The sequence below is a fragment of the Cibotium barometz genome, chromosome 30, assembly GCF_041138505.1.
Source record: "Cibotium barometz isolate CiBa-2024 chromosome 30, ASM4113850v1, whole genome shotgun sequence".
Taxonomy (NCBI): domain Eukaryota; kingdom Viridiplantae; phylum Streptophyta; class Polypodiopsida; order Cyatheales; family Cibotiaceae; genus Cibotium; species Cibotium barometz.
The window spans coordinates 17,646,693-17,671,882 of NC_141075.1; the positions used below are offsets into that span (position 1 = coordinate 17,646,693).

The 25,190-nt window shown below is 39.4% G+C and overlaps 1 protein-coding gene across 1 annotated transcript in view; it reads right to left on the reverse strand.

Annotated features, from left to right (window-relative positions):
- Positions 1-499: 499 nt before the first annotated feature.
- LOC147621227 (zinc finger CCCH domain-containing protein 17-like) overlaps positions 500-25,190 on the reverse strand; it is a 58,508-nt gene continuing 33,817 nt past the window's right edge. Inside the window, exon 3 of the mRNA XM_086824430.1 lies at positions 500-786. Within this exon, the coding sequence (XP_086680556.1) occupies positions 500-786 (287 nt within the window). The remainder of the gene's footprint in view (positions 787-25,190) is intronic.

Here is a 25,190-nt window from a genome sequence, read left to right on the forward strand (position 1 = left end):
GTTCTAAATGGTTCATGCCATGAACCACCTACTTCATGGTGCAAAACGGTCACCTTTCTTCCACCAATCATGGGATGCCATGTGGCATACTTCATTAATACAATCGCCCAATCTAACAGTCGTGCCATAAAATCAAATTCTTTCTTTATTTGTGCATTTCGCGTTTGCAATTCTTCATCGTGTGTGCATCACTAGGCATTGTCTCTCCCCGTTCTCCATTTTCAAGTGTTCATCTGTCCCGCATAATTGGGATAGGTGGGAGCTTGTGCCTTGTCTTTATGTTCTTTTTTTAATTCTTTCTTTCTTTTATGTAATCAAATTGCATGTCATGATTACATATTACAAAAAATCTAAATTGTGATTGTTGCATGCGCGTGTGTGATCGAGCCTCTAGCTAAGCAAGTTTTAGTAAGAAAGCTGAAGCAACTAAGCTCAAATAAGTACCTGATAGTGAGAGCCTCATTATATAGGCTTGAGTACAAAGGTTTCTTAACATCAGCTAGGATTCCCTTCCATCACGATCACCTAAGAATGCCAGCCCACTGGGCCCAGTCTCGAGGGACTGGATGGGCTCGGGTGAGAAGAGGACGGCCCTCTCTGTGAAGGAGGGCAGCTTGTACACTCCAACAATATTGTTCTCACCTATGTAGGAACACATCAAGATAGGTATATCGTCCTCGCTCACAAATCTCGATAATGCAATCAGCTTAGGGGCTTCTATATCTGTGCCAGTCGTAGTCGTGGGAGGGGTGTGGGTGTATTGAAGATCCAACTTCGAGGGTGGACCTGATTGCATTTCCAATTGCGTCAAAAACAAGCAAGAAAAATAGTGAGTTCATGAAAAATGCCTTTCATACAAAGTTGCATCTGTCTTATTTCTCATCTTACCATGGTTGAGTATGATTTGATATAGCCACCCAACATCACCAATCAAAACCTTTGGCATATCCAGAACCACAACCCATGACAAGTCGTCTAATGGCTTCTACTTTGATGTACATGTTAAATATAACTCTCTCTCTCTCTCTCTCTCTCTCTCTCTCTCTCTCTCTCTCTCTCCACACTTGTTGAAGTATAACTCTCCCTCTCCCTCTACCTCTCCCTTCCCCAGCTCTCTCTCTCTCTCTCTCTCTCTCTCTCTCTTAATGCACAAACAAATTGTTCAACTATCTCTATCAAAAGATGCACACTTGATATGAAATTTGAATGGTTGTTTATGTAAACATATTTATGCTGCAAATATGTATACAAATGATAGATTCAAGGCCAAATTATCCAAATCCAAACAACTTGCATCCATCTTTTCACAGAGTGTATCAGTAATAAGACCATGACAATAAAATGATAAAACCTCCACAAACCTAAAAATATGTTGCTTTCATAAGTGTTGTCAGAGATGAAAAAACTTATCATGTAGTGTATGCACTCAAAGTTCAAGGAGACAGAAACCCTAATGTATTGTGAGGCATCTAAATATAAGAGTCACTAAATATTAAAGTTATTCTTCTAAGTTGCATTATACGTTATACGAGTTATACGTTATACATGTTATACGTTATACGAGTTATACGTTATACGAGTTATACGTTATACATGAATAAGGGCATATTTAGTCAAATACACTTAAAATACGATCATATTATTCCATGCCACGTCAGTCATTAGTCGACTTAATGTTTTAGTCCCAGCAAATCGATCATATGGTATACGATCGAATGTCATATTGTCGAAAGGTATTCTATCATATGCCTTTCGTTCGAATTCAATTCTATCGAAATAATTACTATAAGCTATATAAGCTTGCTTATGGGCTGCATTGTCATTGTACAATTCCCCGAGTTCCTACAAAAAGAATCTGCCTCTTGCCACTTGTGGTAAGAAAAAAAAATCTAATTTAGTTAGAACTATTAAATTAGGCAATTTAGATAAGTTGAGACCCTTGTGTTTCAACATAGTTCACACTAGGGTTAGTGAGTCTTAGTTAGAATCCCTTGTGTTTGAAGATTGTTCACACTAGGGTTTAGATCAATTAAAGTAGCTAGAATTCCTTGTGTTGGAACATTGTTCACACACTAGGGCTTAGGTAAATTAAAGTAGTTAGAATCCCTTGTGTTGGAACATTGTTCACACTAGGGCTTAAGTAAATTAAAGTAGCTAGAATCCCTTGTGTTGGAACATGGTTCACACTAGGGTTTAGGTTAATTAAAGGAGCTAGAATCCCCTATGTTGGAACATCATTCACACTAGGGTTTAGGTTACTTAAAGGAGCTAGAATCCCCTATGTTGGAACATAGCTCATACTAGGGGTATAGGTTATTAAATTGTAAAAGCTAGAATCCCTTGTGTTCGAACATAGTTCACACTCGAGTCTAAGGGGTGGGACATTGTTGATAGACCGTTGTTAGAAGCTAGCTTCATAAATGGCATTGGGGTAGTAGGATTCAATAAGCGTGGATATTTCTTGTTATTTGTATTTGCTTCTTTATTTGTGTATACAATTATTTTTCAATATGAATTCTGAATTAGAAATAGAAATTTTAAAGTGTAGAATGCATAATGGTAGATGTGTAGGTTATTTCATGGCATCAATGATCATTTATTGATGTAAAGTTACTCATGAGTCATTTTGTGCTTTAAATAGCTTAAGATTACAATGGGTGGATCCCAAGGGCCTGAGTGGGACTATGTAGAAGAGTTGAAGCATGGTAGATACATATCTCATGTTAAGTGTAAGTCTTGTGGCCATGAATTTCATGGCAGTGCAACGAGGGTTAAGAAGCATCTATTCAGAGTCGGTGTTAATGTTGCATCTTGTTCTAATCTGCCACCTAACGTTAGCACTAAGTTATATAAGTATGTTGCAAAACTAAAAACCAAGGCAATATCCGCCGCGGTAACCAAAGGTAACAAATATCGCCACATATTACATGAATCATGCTCTCAAGGATGCATTTGTCAGGATGAGGATGCGGTATGTCCACAAGTGAATGCGTCAGTAGCGTCAGGGAATGCGTCAGTTCAACAGCAAGAGAATGCTCCTTGCAAATTGGGGAACCCTCTAACATGCACTCGATGCCTTCTATGTGCACTGCTACCTTAAGATGAAGTAATGGTGTGAGCAAACAGTCTAGTCCACTATATTCTACCTTTGATCGAACTGCAACATTGGAGATGCATTTGAAGTGGACCCAAGCGTTTGTTGCTTGTGGGATATCATTTAATGCCATGTGTAACCCTGCATTTCAAGATGCGTTGTTTTGCATAGTGAAAGCATGATCAAAATTTACTATTCCACCTTACAATAAAATGCGCATAGAGTACTTGGATAAAGTAAAGCATACAATGGAGCAAAGCCTTGCATGTACAGTGCCTGATTTTGTGCCAGGAGAAATATTCTAAGATTACATGGGTGCCATGTGCTACGCAGACATTGAATTTGTTGTTAAAAGATATTGGAAAGATGAGTTTTGTTCAGCGAACTCTTGTAGAAGCTAACCATATTGTGAAATTCATTCGCGAATATCAATTTACTTATGCACTCTTTCGTACTAAGAGTGATAAGTGCTTGCAAATATTCTACGTCACAAGATTCGTGACAAGCTATTATGTGTTAGAAAGGCTTTTGTTGGTTCGAGTTGCTTTACATGAAATTGTGGCAGATCGACGTTTTCAGGCATGGACAAGCAAGCATGCCACCCATACTATGGCTACCACAAGATGTGTCAACTTAGTGACCTCGACTTCTTTTTGGAGTAAGGTACAAAAAATTCAAAGTGTGGCTAAACCATTTGTGGAGTTGCTACGCATTGTTGACACCGATAAATTTGGCATCATGGGCAAGGTGTACTGGCTGATGGCTCAAGCTATCAAAACTACTGAATCTCATGAAACACTTACAGCAAGAGAGCGAAAGGAGATTTCTTTTTGCGCTACAAAGAGATGGACTATGATGCATACTCCACTTCATGGTGCGGCCTTTGCATTAGATCATCCAGCCTTTCAAATGCATGAGCAGTCTAGCAACAGTGAGGTCATGGCTAACTTCAAAGAAGTGTGTAGCACATTATTGCAAGGTGAAGAAGGTAAAGATGCTTATCACCAGTGTGTCCAATTTAGCAATAGAATTGAAAACTTTGGTGATGAATGGTGTTTGGATGCCATCAAACACTTACGTCCCCTAATGTGGTGGAAAGAATCTGATAGTCAAACATTTTAATTGCAACACATTGCTGTGCGTGTGTTGAGCGTTGTTGCATTGTCAGGTAGTTACGAGAGAAATTGGTCAGCGTACAATTTTATTCACAGCAAATGACGTAACAGATTAAAGGCAACAAGAGCTTCGGCGCTTGTGTACTGCTTTTGCAATATGAGGTTGCTACATAAGCCCCAATTCATTGCAACAACCTGAGTAGTAGAATAAGATATACGAATAGCTCCAAAGCAAACACATGAAGTGATTGCTGAGGAAAGGGGAAGTGAATATGAAGAAGAAGAATGAGAGATAGACTCGAATGCCTCTCATGTATCAGAGATCGATGATATAGCTTCCGTTTTGTTTCGAGATGATTAAAATGACAAGACTTAGTACTTCAAAACTTTAATTTTTAAACACAAGCCAGAATCAGTTTAAAGATCACCAAGAACTTCAAAAATTTTGTTTTCATACACACAAGTTAGAATCAATTAAAATAACATCAAGTACTTCTTTTCATTACGCACAAAATTTTGGTGCAGTTACAAAATTTGGAGTAAAGTTCATGTCTACAAAAGTTTAATATAGGGGGATCAATGTCTACAAAAGTTTAATATAGGGGAATCAATGTCTGTAAATGTTTAATTGAGGGGGATCAAATTTAATCATCCCCTAAGTTAATAGGTGATGGTGAAATGGGCCTGTTAAGAAGATCGTTCAAATGAAAGTGTTGAGATTCATCTGGCAATGCTCCATACTTTTCTTCATACCACACAAGAGCTTTGCCTCTTGCACTCTTATGGTTCTTCGTAGCTCTTCATTCTCTCTTTCACAAGGCTTCATAGTCTTACAGTAGTTGTTGCGCTGTCGTACCTTGAGTTGCTAGTGTAACTCCTTCGACGATAAAAGATTGAATGTTCATATGCTCATGAGGTTGGAGCACAAGAGGCTTTGTATGTTGTACTTCTCTCCCCTCCACCTTTGCTCTCTTTTTATCAACTGGGCGACCTTGAGCCACACCCCCTCGTGGTGGCTTATCATCCCAATTGACTTGCTTGTTGAGGAACTCCTCACAAAAAAGTTGCTGAATGAAGTATAGGGGCACTTGATGATTATTTGGAATCGTTTTAGTTTTCTCCACAAATCTCTTCAAAAGAATGGCAGAAAGTCCCACATGCTGAAGATCTGACAGCTTCGGTGGGTACATTCATTTCGGATTCTTTTGACAGGTTCTATCCACTAGTCTAAACAACTAAGACAAGACTCAAGAGATGAAGTATGGATATGCGCTATATGTAGTCAATGGGTAGAATGTTGATTCCACCATGGATATAGCTAAGCTATATAGTTAGGAGATAAAGAAAACTATGCATATGCCTAGTTTCAAAGCTATAAACCTAAATCTAAAGCATGATAGAATCATGAATATTGATTTCACCATGCATGGCTATGCAAAAGCTTATCATAATGAATAGAGTGAAAGAGAGATCAAGCTAGCTGTACTTTGATACCACCCGTAATAGTCCCATAAACGTTCAACTATCTCAACACTGCCTCCCCCTACCATTCCTAGGAAACATAAGTGCTCAAAGTGCCACATGAATCGGTGGCACTGAGTACAAATGCTTGGGGTGTTCTAGTAGCAACTAATCTATATTCTAGAATCTACGATATGGGAGCCTAGAAGTACAACAATGCCACCCAAACTAGTGACAAAGTTGTACACAGGTGGTGCCTAAAGAGAAGAGGGAAAGACCCAGAAGTGATACATTGCCACCCGAAAACAGTGAGACAGAGTACTCACACAGGTAAATATAAACAAAAACTTGGAAGTGCACAATGCCAACCAAAAACAAAGGCATAGTGCACATAGGTAGCAAACAAATAAACCTACAATCACCACCCATCGCATCACTTAGCGCAGTGGTGAAGTAGGTTGCAGTAATCACAACATCGTCCGATTCAGCGTTACAGTGACACTGCAATGCAAATGCAAATGAAGATAATTTTTTTAAAAATTTTAAATATGCTTTACACACAAATTGTTGTCCCACAGTGGTATCTGTAACAATAGCGGAGTGGGACAACATATGCAATACAAATGAGAACAATGCATTTTTGAAAAATTTAAAACAAATTCTAATTTGAAAACACATTTGAAAATTCTAATTAAAAAAATCTAAAATTTAAATTTTTTGCTTTTTTAACGTATGAAAATGGTAAAAGAGAGAGAGAGTAAGAGAAATGGTGAAAATGGGGGGCGATTTCGCATTTTATATTTTGACGATTTTTATTCGATCGAATGGCTTTTCAATCAAATGCCTTTCGTTCGAATATCTTTCCATCGAATCAAATGCTTTAAAAAAACGTTATTCCTTGAATTATACATTTATTCACGTATATCCTCGTATTTTTCGATAAAATATCATTATACGAGACGTATAATGCAACTTAGGAGATCAATCGAAAATCATATAAAAGGAGAGCATGCTGGAAATGCTGAATCTGGCTCACTTGACGATTGAAAGGATCTAGCAAAATAGCATGTGCAACATCTACTTCAAGCTCTTTTTTTCAAGGCTATGAATTTTTTTGAACCAGTTGGGTATCCAGATCTTGCAAGAAGACGATGTGAATCGACTTCGACATGGTTGAAGACTCTTTTTGAGCATTTCAGTGCTGGAGGTGTAGATCCTACAACATGCTATGCTGAAAGAGAAGGCTTTGTGGAGGCTTTGTATAATGCTTGTCCTCACAAAAGTATGTTTGGTGCATGGAGATACTGCATTTCAGATGTGAGTTACTCAAAGGATGGGCTTCTCAATGGGAAGTGATTCGAAGAGTTTCCTACAATAATGAGATTGTGGCAAAGAATTTTGGTTGTTCCCATAAGTACAGCAACATGTGAAAGAGGCTTTTGGAAGTAGAATGAAGTGAAATCAAAGCTAAGGAGCCTCTTGCATCTTGACACATTGGATGCTCATATGATGATTTCTATGACAAGGGTTCCATATGAGGAAGTGGATTGGAAAAGAGTGGAAAATATATGGAAAGATTTGAAGGATCATGGTCGATGCCATGAAGAATAACTAAGTTGCATTATACGTCTCGTATAATGATATTTTACCGAAAAATACGAGGATATATGTGAATAAATGTATAATTCAAGGAATAACATTTTTTTAAGCATTTGATTCTATCGAAAGATATTCAAACGAAAGCCATTCGATTGAAAAGCATGCGATCGAAAACTTTTCGATCGAAAGCCATTCGATCGAATAAAAAGCACCGAAATAAAAAACGCAAAATTGCCCCCCATTTTCACCATTTCTCTCTCTCTCTCTCTCTCTCTCTCTCTCTCTCTCTCTCTCTTACCATTTGCATAGGTAAAGAAAGCAAAAATTTTAAATTTTAGATTTTTTTAATTAGAATTTACAAATGTGTTTTCAAATTAGAATTTGTTTAAAATTCAAAAATGCATTATTCTCATTTGTATTGCATATGTTGTCCCTCTCCGCTATTGTTACCGGATACTGTTGTGGGACAATAATTTGTGTGTAAAACATATTTAAATTTTTAAAAAAAAATATCTTCATTTGCATTTGCATTGCAATGTCACTGCAACGTTGAATCGGACATTGTTGTGATTATTGCAGCCTACTTCACCACTGCTGCTAAGTGATGCGATGGGTGGTGATTGTAGGTTTGTTTGTTTGCTACCTGTGTGCACTGTAACACTGTTTTGGGTGGCATTGTGCAATTTCGGGTTTTTTGTTTGTATTCACCTGTGTTGTGATAGTACTCTATCACTATTTCGGGTGGCAATGTATCACTTCCGAGTATTTCCCTCTTCTCGTTAGGCACCACCTGTGTACAACTTTGTCACTGGTTCAGGTGGCATTGTTGTACTTCCAGGTTCCCATATCGTAGATTCTAGAATATAGATTAGTAGAACACCCCAAGCATTTGTACTCAGTGCCACTGATTCGGGTGGCATTTTGAGCACTTATGTTCCCTAGGAATGGTAGGAAGAGCTAGTGTTGAGATTGGCAAACATCTGTGCCACTGTCACGGGTGGTATTGAAGTTCAGCTAACTTGATACTCTCTTTCACTCCATTCATTATGATAAGCTTTTGCATAGCCATGCATGGTGAAATCAACATTCATGATTCTATCATGCTTTAGATTTAGGTTTATAGCTTTGAAACTAGCCATATCCATAGTTTTCTTTATCTCCTAACCATATAGCTTAAGTATATCTCTGGTGGAATCAACATTCTAGCCATTGACTATATATAGCGCATATATCCATTGACTATTCTACCCATTTTACTTCATCTCTTGAGTCTTGTCTTGGTCATGCGTATACACATATATTAGCGCATATACGCGCTTATGTCTAAGCACTAATGGACACACATACACACATGTATTAATGTTTGTCCTTTGTTTGTTATTGTCTTCATGTTCTTTGTGTGTTATTGTCTTTGTGTATTAATGTGGATACATCAGCATCACCACGAAACGTTTCATTTCAAAACGCAAAGTATTGGTATGAAATGTTTCAGCCCGTTACAAAGACAAAGTATTGGTATGAAATGTTTCACCCCGTTACAAAGACAAAGTGAAACGCAGAACCGAAACATCTAGGCACTAATGCACACACACACATGTATTAATTTTTGTCCTTTGTTTGTTATTGTAGTCAAATTGGTTATGTAAGCATTATCACACAAATATTAATGCACACGTATGCACTAATGTGAATGTCTCCATCTATGTATTGTTATAAATTGTCCATTTTCATCTCAATAGGTTTACTGGTATACTTGCATTCAGCCATGAGCTTTTCAGAGCCAAAGCAAGCGCCTAGCGCCAATGTAAGTGTCAGAGCAACTACCTGAGGGATTTGTATGAAAACTCTAATTGACAAGGGACCAACGTCACGAACTTATAATGGCAATTGGGAATGTTTTGAGTGTCAAACCTGAAGCAGAGATAGATCGGCTCCTCCAGACAACTGACAACAATCTCCAAGAGATTTTTAGTATCATGGTGGCCACGGCATGGAAGGCCTTGATAGAGTATGATCCCTCTCTTAAGCTGCACGTGCATTTACTTAAAGATAGGGAAATTAGGAAGGAATGCTTAAGGTGCATAGGAGAAATCTCTCGCTCCATTGGTCTTTTTTCTGCTCAGAAAAGATCAGATCTAGCCTTTCCAAAGCTATAGTATATAGAGGCCGTATGGAGAAAGACAAGTATATAGCAAGTAAGAGAAAGCAACGCGAAACTTTAACGATAGGTACCGTGACTCCAAGCACAGAGATCATTTCATGGAGCCGCAATGTCTGGAGCTCCTACCTTATTTATCTTGTGAGACGAAATCAAATAGAGTTTGATGTCCTTGTATAACTGAGGTTGAGCCATTAAAGGTACAAGTGTTGATGTCATGCTGGCTTTATCATGAGAGAAGAGCATTTTTTCGAATGAGGTTTTGTGAGATTTTTTTAATCTTGTAAGGGAATTATCGAATTCCTCACATGCTTTCTCAAGTCTATAGTTCATACAATCTGTTTCAAATGACTCTTCTGTAGAGAGTATGTCTTCCTCTTGAAAGGGAAAGCAGTACTCATCTAGGCTTTGTATTTTGGTTGCTCTTTTAGGATTGGCATTATGAGGCTCAATCACAACTGGTGACCCTGTAAGACATTCAACCACGCTAAGCATGCTCTCCTGAGCTTGCTTTTTGCGTTCCGCATATGTCATGTGATTATCATTATCCATTTGGGGTGTTTGGGTTGGTTCAAGTTTCTTGATTGGTCTATGTGGTGCACTGAGCGAAGAGTAAGAACTTGTTTCATCCTCACTTAGTGATGTACTAGAACTTGTTTCATTCTTTGACTTTCTTTGGTTTGTCAATTTTAAATTATGTTTACCCATACAACGAGATCGAATTTTCTTTTGGGTTTTTGTATTCTGTGTCGTACATATGGGTGTTGAGGTTTGTGTGGTGGTCTTTGATGTGGATGCTTCTGCATCCTGTATAGCTTTTGGCTCTTTCGTGTTTATGTCCCCTTTTGGGTTTATGTCCTGTATAGATTCCTTTTCCCTGTCTCTTAATTCAACCTTGGTTTCGACAGTTAGTTATCCCTTGTTTTTCTTGGGTATAGAAGGTTTTGTTTTCTCTTTTACGTTCTATTTTGAGCATGTTCTTCTACCCATGTTGAGGTGTTGTCTTTTACATTCCTTTTGACTGTTTCTCATGCCTTGGCTTTTTGTAAGCGTGTAAGCACATTCAAGGGTACCGTGGCCAGTTGCCCGTTTTGTACACTTAAGATGTTAAGAGTTGTATTTTGTGAGACAAGTTGCATTGAAGTAACTCGTCTTGGTGGGCAATCTTGAAACATGTGATCAATGCCACATCATTTACACATTGGTCGCAAGATGTTAGTGACTATGGGCATGGAAGTATTCCAAACTGGTATTCCAAACTATGCAGTCTGCCACCTTGTGAGGTCCATGACAATAGAAACACTGAAGTGTCTGATTAACTGCTGCCTGAGCAATTTCTACCCTTTGGACTGTTTCTATTTGGTGCATGGGAGGTAAAGGTTTTGAGTCCATTGTAAATGAAGCGCGACACTTTTTACTATCATGGTCAAAGGTTTTACAATATATACAGTATAGAAGAAAAGGTGCCTTGTATGCACAATGAGGATTAGGATGGTCGTAGTGATTGCATTCAACACAAGGCATTTCGCTCGTCACTTTTATAGGCATGAAGGATGTTTGGTTTTGAAGGTTTTCATCCTCTCTTATAGATGTTGGTTGTAAGGTTTTAAACAAGGCTGCATAAAATTCGGGGAACGTCAATTCTGAGATTGATCTTTCTTTTGCCATTGCTTCATTTGGTTTAGATGAGGAACACCTTGTAGCATGATCATCTTCTAGCATGTTATCATCTAAACGTATTGCTTCTTTACAACATTGATTGAATGTTTTCGGATTAGATACAATGATCAAGTTGTGTAAGCTGTTATTCTTCAAGCCCATCATGAAACATCTCCTCAATTGAACATCATTTAATTTTTCCCGTGACTCACAACGTGAGTCCAAGAGTTTTATCGTAAGGATAAAATCTCTAATGGATTCATTGGGTTGACACTCAATTGAATAGAATTCTGTCACTGCACTCCACCGATCACCTTATTTGGAAAAGCCATTTATAAAGGCTGATTTCAAGGTTTTGAAGTTGGTCTTGATTGCTGGCATCAATGCGATGAACCATGGACTAGCTTTTCCTTCTAAGCATAAGTTCAACGCATGTACCTCAGTGGGGCAGTTGGGATTTCCAAAGGCTTCACATCTTTGTTCAAACATTTGAATGAATTGAACAGGTTCTGTTATTCCGTCATATTTGCCCATAATTTTAAAAATTTGTACGGCCCTATTTCTATATGAGTCACTAAGGCCATATGTGAGTGCTCTTGTTGGAAGAGACTCACTGAGTCCTTAGGCCACGCCCCTTCCTAGACTAGTCAATATGTCCAAGGTGTGGACATTCAAGAAAGGGTTGGTACTTATAGGATTTACGGGAATGTTAGGCAAGGGTTGGTACTTATAGGATTTGTGGAATCGAAGTCACAGGGGGTGTAAAAGCCGATGACACACTTGTTATAGGCATAGCCAATGGCATTGGGAGGTGAATTTGCGGCATAGATCTCAATGGCTCGAAGATGTCAGCCATTGGGTTCAGTCCTTGTGTAATCCCCAACAATTCCTCTATTGTGGCCATGTCAGAGTGCCTAAATGCTCCTTAATGAGCAATCACAATTTGTTTGTTTGTTTGTTTGTTTTATTTTTTGTTTTTTGTTTTTTTGTTTTTTGTTTTCCTTCTTTTCCACAGCCTTTACAACCTCAAGAGGCTTCACGTACTCTTCGTTGGATCAAATGGGTGTTCGTTTGCCCTAATTAGCTTAGGCGTTATCGACATTGACACATTAACCTTCTTGCCATTCACCAAAAAAAAGGAGTGGTATTTGCCCCAGGAATCTGGAAACTGATTTTCTTTACATGTACAGATGTCGACCTCAAACCTCAAAGTCGCAGAGACCCCCACAGTAACATAGGCCAACGCTACAGGCTCCTCGGTGAGTCAAAATAAGAAGCTCGTGGGGACCAAAGATGAATTACTTGGGGCCCATATGCCCAAGCCTTCCATGGTGCCATCATCAGCAAAACAAGGAGATCTATACGGCCCATGGAAAGGTGGCGCTGTAGTATCACAACCCGAAGTGCCTCCAGATCCTGGAAGAGGCAGAAAAGTAAAGGAAAAGCTAGAGAAAGTGGGCCTCGAGAATGGCTCTGATTCTTCTCAAGAACATCAACATAGAGCTTTATGTCGGGTACATTAAAACCTTTGACAAAGCTACCAAGCAGGGCACAGTAACGAAGGCCGATGGCACAACAGAGTAGGTACTGATCATGAAAGATCTAATCTGTGAAGCTCTGCAGCTCCCACCACCAATCAAGGTACACGCCCATTTTGACAAGATGCCTTTGGATGCTATGCTGAAGAAGAGCTCATATAATTCCAATGGGGCTGAATATGAGAATATCAGAGATGAGGCCACAGAAAAGGCATGCAGGGCAATGTCGTTAATCATGTAGGTGAAGCCAATGGACCGCTACAACAAGGTACCACTAAGCAGAATTATAAAAGTCTATGAAGAGGAGGAGGAGGACTGGGCATACTACATACACCGGCGGGAGATGGAAAACTACCTCAAATCCCATCAGTCCAATATATGCAACCATACCTACTGACACAGGTCCTAAACCATGTGGTGAAGAGAGGACCCTTGCAGAACCCGAACTAGTAAAGTAGATGCAGTTGGCACTACTTCCAGAGCAACTAGCGCTGATAGCTGCAGAGAGATGCAAGAAAGCCAAGTTGTCCTCATAGAAACACAAGCCATAATGAAGGAGAAATAAAAGGAGGAAAAAGAAAATAGAAAGGAAGATGAGGGGCATCATTCCTGATGTGGCTGAGGAATCACAAAGGATAGAGGCTGAATTGGCACAAGAAATTAAATTATACCATGAAGTACTGACACTGCAAGAAGCCACTATTAGTCAGGTCACACAAGAACAAATGTAGTAGATGACTCATCCTCTAAGCTTGGCTCAGCTTATATTCAAAAAATTATCCCCGCTCAAGGATTCTACCATGGCAGACACACCTGGAGAGATGGAGCCAGAGACAGCAGCCGAAGCAGTGTCGGTTGAAGAATCACAAGAACTTGAGACAACAACATTAATCCCAGTGCAAGATCCAGTAGCACCACTTGATACAGGTAAAAGACTAAGAGGTGAAGATACATCCAGTCCGAGCAAAAGAAGGCGTCTGGAGGATGAAGAAAGACTACCTCAACTGTCATTCCTACAAAATATAGATTATGAACAATTCATGCAAGAAACTATGGAAGGCTTGGATGGACTACTAAACCTGCCGCATGCTGGACTAGAAGGGGCTACGAGCACAAGTGAACCACTATGGGAGCAGGAGCAAAGAATATGGCACTGCCATCTCCTCACTACACACATGCTTCAAGATCGTAACGCTGCACTTTGGAAGCAAGTTCAAGAGTCAAACACACAAGTAAAGACCTTAAAAGAACACTTAACAGTAGCAAATGCCATGCATCGAGATGTAATCACGAAGAGTTTGAAGGCCACTGAGGAGCAAGCGGCTAGGTACAAATCACTGGAAAACAATAATTTGGTTCTAAGCCAAACTATTGTTAGGAGAATTAACGAGAATACGGATCTTAAGGCAAAGTTGGAACAGGTTACCCACAACCATGAGCTAACAGTTATTTCTGCCCAGTAGGTACAAGAGCTCTAGCATATGTCCATGGCCAAAGAAGAAGGGCTGCAAAGCTAGATTCAGCAGTTATCCTCAAGCCTGAAGGAAGCAGAAAACAGGGCTACTCACTTTACAACAAGAAAGGAAACAAACAAACAAGGCACATGTAGAGAAGGTGAGAGCCCTTAATGATGCCATTAGTGCCAATCAAATTGAAATGCAAAGAATAGAGATAGCACATCGAGAGGCAATGGCACAAGTCACCCAACAATTACAAGATAGCCAAAGACTAGCTGTTGCCGAAAGACTTCAGAGGATCACAGAGGTCAAGAAAGAGAGGCTATTGCCAGACATGCCCAGGAGGAGGCAACGAGGTTCTTCAAGGAGTTGGTTGCTACACAGATGGTCTGCGAAACAGCCATATCAAACCTCCTCAGCACCAATGACTCACGTCTATAAGAATTGGAACGCCAATTGGCACTACAGGATCGCAGTCAAAGACAAGAGTCTACGGATGAAATGCGCCTACTCCTTGAGTGAGCCTCGGAGATAGGTCAGCTCCAGTAACCCCTCGGGCCCCTCCTCAAACTCTTACTCTATTTTTGTCTACACTAACCCTCTCCTTACTTCAATACAATATAAATCTATTTGAGGACCTAGGCCTAGGTGAACTAACCCTCATTAAGTAGAATACTGAGCGTGATGCTGACCCCACTATCATAATGGAAATTTTACGGAGATATAGTATTAACTAATCCACAGGTTATCTACTTTTATCCATTACACCCTATTGTGTTAAACCTTCGTAGTTGGTGTCGGGTGCTACAAAACTTTGAAATTCTAGACAACAGTGTCAAAAAATTAGACGTGTTTGTTCCATATGATATTCCCGAGACACCCGACAACTACGAGGTGGTAGCACAAAGTTGTCAATGGATTATAAGCCATGGGTGGCTACAAGTCTACAATACTAACCAGCACCTAAACTTATGTGAGTCTTCTTTATATCACACTTTTGAAATTCTAAAACTATACTATGATATCTACAAACATTTAGAATCCATGTACACTAGTGTACTTTATACTTTTGATGCCACCCACATTGAATATCCTAACATAAATCCTAAGGATATCCTTGACTTTCAAGATTTTATGAAATCTCACAAACCTAGCCGCCCACCCCCCAGCTCAGGTCATGGTCAAGAAGTGACACGATCTTCATCTTTCATCTCCACTTACCTAGTATATTCTAATGTTGCTAGTAAACTACTTAATCCATATCCTAATGCCCCACCTACTGTAACAAGTCTCATGCTGATTGCATCTTTTCTACTCTCATTCCTCCATGTATAGATTTTCCCACTAACCCTCTCGCCGTCGAGGAGATACTGGCACCTCACTCATTTCCCCAACGACAACCTTCTTAGGAGGTACGCCATATTGTCCCTCAGTACAATATTGAAGCTTTTAATGACATAGTTTTGGAATCATTTTCTGGTGCAGAATATGAAGGCTTCATTTGATTTGACAATCCATTGTTAAAGCCGAAGTTGATGTTCAAGGTGTTAATGCAAATAATACCATTTGAGCCAACTCGAAGAATTCTACCCAAGGCCTACTCTGAGGTCACGCCAACAAAACAACATTGTGTACCGTACCCTACGAGTACCTTATCCAGATTTAGAAGAACTACTCCCTTTGGTGGCTGGAGAGGGTACATTGTGGTCTAATGTGGCATGGCAGACAAAATTAGCCAATCCACAATTGGCTGAATTGGAAATCCAAATAGTTACCTTCCTGAGATTAGTTATTGCTTTCTTTTGGAATACAACCAAACTGGAGAAAGGAATTCTTAACAATTCCAGAATACAACCATGCCGATATGTGTGTGCCACCAACTCAATGAGTTGACCCATTATACATGCCACTAAAGAGAAGATAAACACCACTGGAGTTCCAGGAGGCCAAGAAGCGCGACTCGCATGTCTGTTTACAACTTCCCAATCTTCATGCCAGCAATCTTTACAGACATACGGGAGCAAAGAAAATAGATGCTCACTTGGATACAAGCATGGCGCCGTATCCCGGACCCAACAATTGTGGCCAATGTTAGATTCTTAAAATTTCTTGTGGTCCTGATTGATCAATCCAAAGAGCGATATGATGGATATGAAGCTGAACAACTACAATTTGACATGAATCAAGGTCCTTCTGACAGGGGTATGATGTTGTACTATCATCACCTGCGCGATGTCTTCCTACATACATGCATGTCACATTCGAGGACATGGTGGACAGAGGGTTCTGGCGTTCACACTCAACATTCACAAGAACCCTCAAAAAGCTTCAATCACGCTGAAAATTCTACCGTCATGAGTTCGGTGACAAGGTCTTTCGACCTCGGTAATAGGTTCTGCGGACAAAGCCTACATCAAGTAAGGGGGATGTTAATCCCATTTTGGATTAACAAGTATGCTCCTCCAAATCGGCTCCACCCACTTGAGTAGGCCCCGGGTGTACGAAAAAAAAAGTATGCTCCTCCAATTGAGGACATTAATAAGTTTCATGAAAAGACACCATAAAAGTTATACATTATAAGATATTGGCCAGCCAAGACCTTAGTGAAGTAAGTTTTGGGTGCCCAAGTGTGAATAAGGGCCAAATGTATATAAGGCATTTTCTCATAAGTAATGAAAAGACACAATCTCCTTTTGTAGTGAGAGCTCTTCTTTGTGTCTTAAGAGAGATCATTCTAGCATTTGTGCCTCGTCTATGCTTGTATGTTTCATGCTTGTGTGGAAGAGTGAGAGCGAGTGATTGCCTTATACGATGGTGTGAGCGACTCTACGATGACAGGCTTGAGGTGGAGCTTGGAGGTTTAGAGCTTAACAAGTGAGCTTGGAGGTCTCAAGGGACTAAAGTTCAAAGCATTGGTAAGCGCCCTACGACAGTTGTGTTCTATTGCTCTTCCTTTAGGTGAATGCATTAAGTTCCCTCTTGGAGTTGTGGTAGCCCATAACATGCCTTAGTTAAGTAAGTTTTGGGCACCCAAGTGTGAATAAGGGCCAAATGTATATAAGGCATTTTCTCATAATGAAAAGACACAATCCCCCGACCCAAAGTCAATGAAGGCTCCTAGGCTGCAAACCCGATTAGGTATTCTATTGTCTTCTATTATGCCAAGTCACGGGGAAGAGAGCAATCTGATTATAATAGCAGGGATAGCATGTAGGTGAGAGACCACGCATGGAGACGGGTGGTGGGAGATGTAGATGAGAGACCATGCACTCTAATTATAGATCAGGGATAGCATGTAGATGAGAGACCATGCATGGAGACGGGTGGTGGGAGATGTTGTTGAAGGGGATGAAGGAGAGACATTGGATGTATTGATAACTTCTTATCCTATTGGAGTGGTGATCTTTAATGGGGTTAGAATGGGGCGGAGGACAGGGAGGAATAAGATGTTGACATGAATGATACGAGAAAATCTAAAAATGAGGTCAGAGTGGTTAGTAATGAGGCACCATGAAAACTTGGCTATGATCAACCTCAAAGAGAAAACGGCTTTGACCATCCTCCAAGGCTATAAGTTGGTTAGTAATGAGGTCAGAGTGGTTAGTAATGAGGCACCATGAAATCAACCTCAAAGAGAAAACGGCTTTGACCATCCTCCAAGGCTATAAGTTTTGGTAAATCTACTCCTCGCCATGTAAGTACCTAACTCAAAATAGTAGATTTGCAAATGTGGCTGAATAGATTGTTTAATATATCCAGTCATATATTAGAGAGGTAAATGAAGGATCTTATGTATGTAATCTTGGTTGAATGGATTGCTACAAATGACAATTGAAATAAAATATTGTGATGAGTATGGAGATCTCTTTATAAATTGTTTTCTTTATTAACCAAGAGACGTGTTGTCTTGGGGCAACCATTTCGATGTGATCTGTTAAGTAATCGGTCTGGGGCAACTGGGTACCCCCTGGGACAATCGACTCTAGAAATACTTGGAATAGAGATCAGGGCAACCGCCTTCGTTGGGTAACCCACCACGAGGTGGGGAGAGGGTTGTTTCTAGTAGTTACAAGCCTGTGCTTGAAAGCTCTTCCATAGCAAGAAGAGAGTGAATGCGACACTTCTCATTGTACCATGCGAGTGATTTTTTGCCACGACAGTTGTAAGCTCTAGACTATTTTGTGACTCGGTGAGCCGAGGGATTGAAGATGGATGAAACTCGGGACACCGAGGGTTCGAAATTACAATTGTTTTTATGATGAATTTCTTTCTTGTGTAGGCTGACTTAATTGGAAAAGAATGTATTCATTAGGGAATAAAGGAACCTGTGGACAAGGATAAATAAATGAATCATGTTGTAACTTCCATCAGTGAAAGAATGTGCCTAGTAATTTAGGTAAACCTCATAGATGAATGGCTCTAGTCAAGACCCCAAAAATTATTATTTTTTAATTTTTCTTATAAATGTAATTTCTTGATGAAAAACTCCATATTAGTATATTTGTATATCAAAAATATCATTTTCTACTTAGAAAAACGGATTTGTGTTAAACCTGCAACAGCAAAGTTTTAACAGTCTCTCTCACTCACTCCCTATTGATAGAGAAGTGTGTGGCTATTGATGGAGAAACAATACAGAGTGAAGAAGAGGAGGACAAAGAAGGTGAGGAGACTCAGCAAGCTCTACCTACAAAATTCTCTCTCTCTCACACACACTTATACACACAAAATTCTCTCTCTCTCTCTCTCTCTCTCTCTCTCCCCCCCTATGAGGATCTCTCTGCTTTAGCTTCTTCCTCTGCTTAGCTATGGAGCCTTTGCAAGCTGTGTGTGTAGCCCCTTGTGAAGCTAGAAAACGGAAGGTTGATTTACACATTCGTATTCCTGAAGAGTATGGCAGCTCTAAAAAAACCCATCCTACTGATGTACAATCTGTCCAAGCTCGTAGGATAGCTAAGGAGAAAAATGTAGATCTTTGGATTAATGGGCATCTCTATCCAGTTGACCGCAGGTCTGCTAGGCTCCAATGCTTGCTTACTGCCACTCGCTCAATCCATCCATTTTGCATCATCACAGCTACCTCAATAGGCATAATTTCTTCTTCTGAGGCTTGAAGTGGGATCCATGTCCCGTGCTTTTGGTAGTGCAGACGCATGTACAAAATAGAGCGTGTCTTCAAGAACCTCAAAGACACTATAGAATCTACTACATTGCACTTGTACACATCACCTTGATGTGACCCCTCATTAACCTCCCAACTCTCTCCTAGTAATCCTTGAATGAGATCAGACCCTACCTCCTTACAAATATACATTGTTTTTGTTTGGTGCATTGGTATGGAATTGAACATGTGTACAAAAACATGTTCAATTCCTGAAGAGTATGGCAGCTCTAAAAAAACCCATCCTACTAATCCACAATCTGTCCAAGCTCGTAGGATAGCTAAGGAGAAAAATGTAGATCTTTGGATTGATGGGTATCTCTATCCAGTTGACCGCAGGTCTGCTAGGCTCCAATGCTTGCTTACTGCCACTCGCTCAATCCATCCATTTTGCATCATCACAGCTACCTCAAAAACATGTAAAGGACAAAACCAATTTAGCCCTACTGACCTAGATGCCTTTGAAAACTTGAGTGATGTCTTAATATCACTTACCATCTTAAACTTTAAGCATAAGATGGTCCAGCATCAGGTTTGGGCCATTTGGGATTGTTAAGAGGGGGGTTGGGGATCTCTTCTAGCTTGCCAAATAAACCTGGAAGTCAATATTAGATAAAGTGGAAAAAATCCCATTCCCATGAAAAAAGTGGGGGTATGGTAAACTCATCCAAAAGTTTGTCAAAACATATTCATGTGACATATCATTGGAAAGAGCTTGAAAAGTAGAATCTAGATCTACTTTGTCCGACAAATTTGGAGTTTGCATGTTCAAGTTATGGCCAAAACAAATTTTTTAAATACATTCCCATTTTGAGGGATTTTTTTCATTTTATCTAATATTGACTTCTAGTTTTTTATCTACAAAATATGAGTGAGAAAAGAAAAAGATATTGTTCTGTACAAGATCACTTGGGCTTTGAGATACAAACATTGTCTCTCCAATGGATGTATGTATAGCATAGAAAACTCCAGTGAGGCTTTGGAGTGATTGTTCCTCAACATAATTAGAGGAAAAAATATCTGCACAAAGACATAAGAAAATGGAGAATCATAAGAAAATTTGAAACAAAAAATCCAATATTAGCATGTTGTTAAAGCTGTTTTTATGTTACACTAACAATTTGAAGGAGACCTTGGTCGTTGGTCTTGAATGTACAGGTCTCCAAGGGTATACACATGTTGCACTATGGCAACCATTCCTTCCTTCTTAGTATGCTTGAAGCCTTGTAGCCACCCCTTCCAATGATGTAGCATATTCCCCAGTTGACACACTCGATGTGGTCCCTTAGAGCTTGGCTGCATGTAGACCCAAGTCCTAATCTTGAATCTTGTTGGAGCCCAAACTCCATTCTCATCTCTTGTGTTATGCAGCACAAGCTCTTCCACCTTCTCCCTAGGTCTTCTCATGTTTATGGAAGAGGCCATGGTGGTAAGAAAAGAGAAGAAGGAAAAAGAAAAGCTTGTTTTACAACAAAGGAGTAGAGAGGAGAGAAAGTTCAGGGTTTTCAGTGCAGCAATGGAAAGCTTAAAAGAGGGTTAGAGTTTGAGAATAGGCTTCGTGAACCTAGAGTAGACTAAAGAGGGATAGAGTTTTTGCAGCAATGGAGAGGGAGGAAGCTTGGAGAGAGAGAGAGGGAGATTGAGAGGGAGGGAGCTTGAGAAGGAGGGAGAGCTTGAGAGAGGGATGGAGTTTCCGCAACAATGGAGAGCTTAGAAAAGGAAGAAAGAGGGAGAGGGAGCTTGACAAGGAGGTAGAGCTTGAAAGGTATGGAGTTTCTATAACAATGGAGAGCTTAGAAGAGGAAGAAAGAGGTTCAAAATGAGCTTTCCAAACCTAGAGTATGTTGGGGGGAAGTTTGAGAGAGAAAACACACTTTTGGAAAAAAATTAAACATTTTTAATTTTTAGGGTTTTTAATCTGCGTGATTCTAGGTGTGTGGGGGGACCTCTAAGTTTGGGCCCAAGAGGTGTGTGGGGGGACCTCTAAGTTTGGGCCCAAGAGTAGTAATTAGGCCCTATTAGCAAACCAAAGCCTAGGCCCCAAGAGGTAGGGAGACAAGAGTAGTAATTAGGCCCTATTAGCAAACCAAAGCCTAGGCCCCCTAGGGTCAAAGAAGTCAAAAATGTGCACCCAGCCCTCTTCCTATTGGTCCATTCCTAATCAAAAGTTAATCCAAGAGGCCCTCTTTGGGTCCAAAAAATTCATAATGGCATAAGCTTTATGCATAAGGTCTCATGCATAGTTTTATGCTTAAGGCCTTATGCATAGTGCTTTATACAAAGCCTTATGCATAAAACTATGGGAGCATTCTTTGTATTATGAGTGATATTCACTTATATACATAGCCATAAGTGTTCACACTCACTTAAACTGTGGCCGGTTGGGCACTTTAGGCTCATAAAAGGCCTAATGCTATTACAATGACTACTCTCATAATATATCCATGGAGTACATCACTTGGGAATTCATCCTAACTTACTACCACACGCTCTTGAAGCGCAAATCGCCATAAGTATTATTACACAGGACCATTACGGGCGCCCATCTAAGTTATAGATATGGACACCATTGCTTCATATCTTGAATGTATGATCTTTTGGTGTATCCACTTTGACTCCTTGATATAAGATAATGATAGTAGCTCTTGTTAATCCTAGTAACCCTAGGAATGGGTTAACATTTTTCCCTTCTTGATGTCGATCGCGTCCTTGTAATCTGTTGAAGACCTTTATGTGGGGAGAATTGGCAAGTTGATGGCTTTTGATGTTGAGTGATGCTCAATGGTCCTTGCTCCTTTGGAAGGAATAAGAAAGGATAGTTAGTAAATGAAAAGGCTAGTGGTTTATTGGGAATTCCTAATGGGGTGTGGGGGTGGGGTTTTTTTATGAGTGATTGCATTTTTATATTTTTATGAGCTGGATTTTTTATTTTTTAAATTTTAATATTAAATTTTCACATTGTTTTTGGCAATCATGAGCAGAGTTACATGGGATTCCGTATTAGTTGGGAAACTAAGAGATGTTAATAATGGAGAAGAAGAGAAGGAAGGATTTAGAGGAACGTAAACATAATCATGAGAACAAGATTGCGTTTCTCAGTTCCTCATATGATTCATTGAAGCGACATTCAGCATTTGAATATATTGGCCCTCGATGAAGTCCCTTTTGTGGCATGATTCTTACTGTAGGACATGTTCCTGTATGCTTCTTCTTATGTGCTTTTTTTATACTTTTATATATATTTAAGTGCTCTATGAAGCAAGGATACATGAAGTACATTAAATGAGTCAAATGGACTCTTATTGAGCTGTTGTTGTTGAAGTAGCCACTTGTTGGCGAGGCTTGAAAGAATCATGTCAACTTGCGAGGCTAATATAGATATCTTCACTACGGATTAGCGATCCTTGTGTTGTGAAGACTTTGTTTGGAGAGGTTTACAATTTGAAGAAAAAATATAGGTGATGGGTTATACCATTGACCAGGATTTTGTCCACCATGGCCCCCCATCCAGAGATGTATCTGGAAGGTTTTCAATGGTAAGGCTTTGGTGCAAATGTCCTCTAGTGCATGAGTATCAATATGTACTCATGGAACACCTTCTACATTAACTTAACCAAAAGAATAGTAAGCTATAAGCTTAACAAAAATGTAATTGCTATTAAAGATCGTTGAGAGTTGCTTGTGAAATTCTACTATTTTTAGGTAGGCCATATGTGTGACTCCCTTGTGTATGTGTGTCTTCTTCTTCTTATAAGGCAAAAGTGATTTAAATCACACTTAAATCACACCTTTTTTTAAACCTATTTTTATCTCTAAGTGTGATTTAAGTGATTCAAAAGTTGTTCTTGGGATTCTAGCCCACTCCCGACATAATGATGATGTCAAAAATAACGAATTCTACAACAAAATACCACTAGCAAAGGATTTAATCTTAATACAGCATCAAAGTTTTGAAAAGGGTACCATATGATGACGTCAATACCATTTACGAACCGAAAAAGTTGCAACGTGTAGGTAGTACACACATTTCAATACCTTGTCAGATCCACGTTTTGTAGCTTTCGACCTTTTTTGTTAAATACACATTTAATGAGGATATCTTTTGAACATTTTTTCTAGAGAGAGAAAATCAAGAATTCATGAATTTCTTACAAGGACAAAAAATGACCTCTGAAATTTCCTAATGAGATGCTCTTGCACGAGCTTCTCTTGGGTCAGTGATTTGTGATATTTTTAAAGCTTGCTTCTATTGATATAACCCTCCATTTGTACGCTCTCAATGTTTTCAATTCTGACTGACCCTTGGGATGTGATTTTGGATACTCGAAAGGGTCTTAATCCTTTGTACTTGAGTTTTTTTTTTGTGCTTCTGACAGCATACATAAAGACAAGGTCCCCCATTTTTAGTTCTTTTTGTTTCAAGTTATTGTCAAACCAACGCTTCTTTCGTAATTTTTTGACCATAAGACCATGTGATGCAATTAGTCAAGTTTCTCTTAGTCAACCAACCTTTCGGCTAATACATTCTCAGTTAATCGTTCTTGCACTGCAATTCATAGGCTTGGAACTAAGTTCTCCATAGCCATTAGCGCCTCAATGTCGCAAGCGAGACGGAAGGGAGTATATCCCATCACTACCTTATACAATGTTCAATATGCCCATAGAGTTGCAACTAGCTTATGTTCCCAATCCGTATAGCTTGCTTCTAATGTTTTTTTTAAGATAGTATATAATATCTTATTTGTACTCTATGCTTGACCATTTGCCTGTGGATAATAAAGAGATGACTTCCAGTGGACTACAAGACATCCAGCAATAAATAAGTGATCAATCACCTCATTAATGAAGTGTGAAGCACGATCATTGACTAATTCTAATTGGCTCAATGTCCAAATCATCCTCATCAAGGAAGATTAGTGAAGCCATGTTCACATGCAATACTCTCTTCTAGAGTATCTATTCAGCCTTGGCCTCTCTTGCCTTGGCTTCTTCCTAAGCTTGGTTAATTTTCTGCTTTGCTAGGTCTTTATGTTGTTTTAATCATTAGAACATTTTGAAGGTCTTTTGGAGGGCCTTTTAAAAGAGAGAAAATAGAGTGCAACCAATCAGGAAGAAGCCAACGTAACATAGAGAAATAACAAAAAAATTCAAAAAATAAGCAAGTACACATTGAATGAGGATACCTTTTTCAAAAACAATCGAGAACACATTCAATGCGGGTATCTTTCTCAAATAAGATAGAGTTACTTTATTATCATCATACGACGGAGAAGCACTTTGGAGCTAAACTTTGTACTCACTTGAGTCCATACATTTCTTTTGATAGTATTTTGGAGTATAATTTGGTATTTTTGACATCACCATTACGTTCAGAGCAGCCAAAAACCCCCATAATGACTTTTGAATCACTTAAATCAGACACCCGGAGAGGCAGAAACAATCAAAATAGGTCTAAAAGAGACTCATTGCCATTTGGCGCGCGAATAGATGCTTTTAATAACATTGAAAGCCTCTATTCGTGCGCCAAATGAAAATGAGACCATCTTGACCTTTTTTTGCCTCTAGGTGTCTAATTTAAGTGATTCAAAAGTTGTTCTTGGGATTCTTGCCCACTTCGGACATAATGGTGATGTCAAAAATAACAAATTCTACCACAAAATACCACTAGCAAAGGATTTAATCTTAATACAGCATCAAAGTTTTGAAAAAGGTACCATATGATGATGTATGCTGACCACTACGACAGCAAGTCCTCACTCCTATGGGAGGCAGTGCAAGCTGTACTCTGCAATAAAAATTGTGAGAGATTCAAATAGGGTACAAGACGAGATTCATTACCTTGACGCTGCGGAGCGGCAACGGCCACGTTTGATTCGATGTATTTAGTACAAGCCTATGAAAGTTTAAATTGACAAGACTGCCGAGTGGTGCTTCCTATCTTTTCTGTC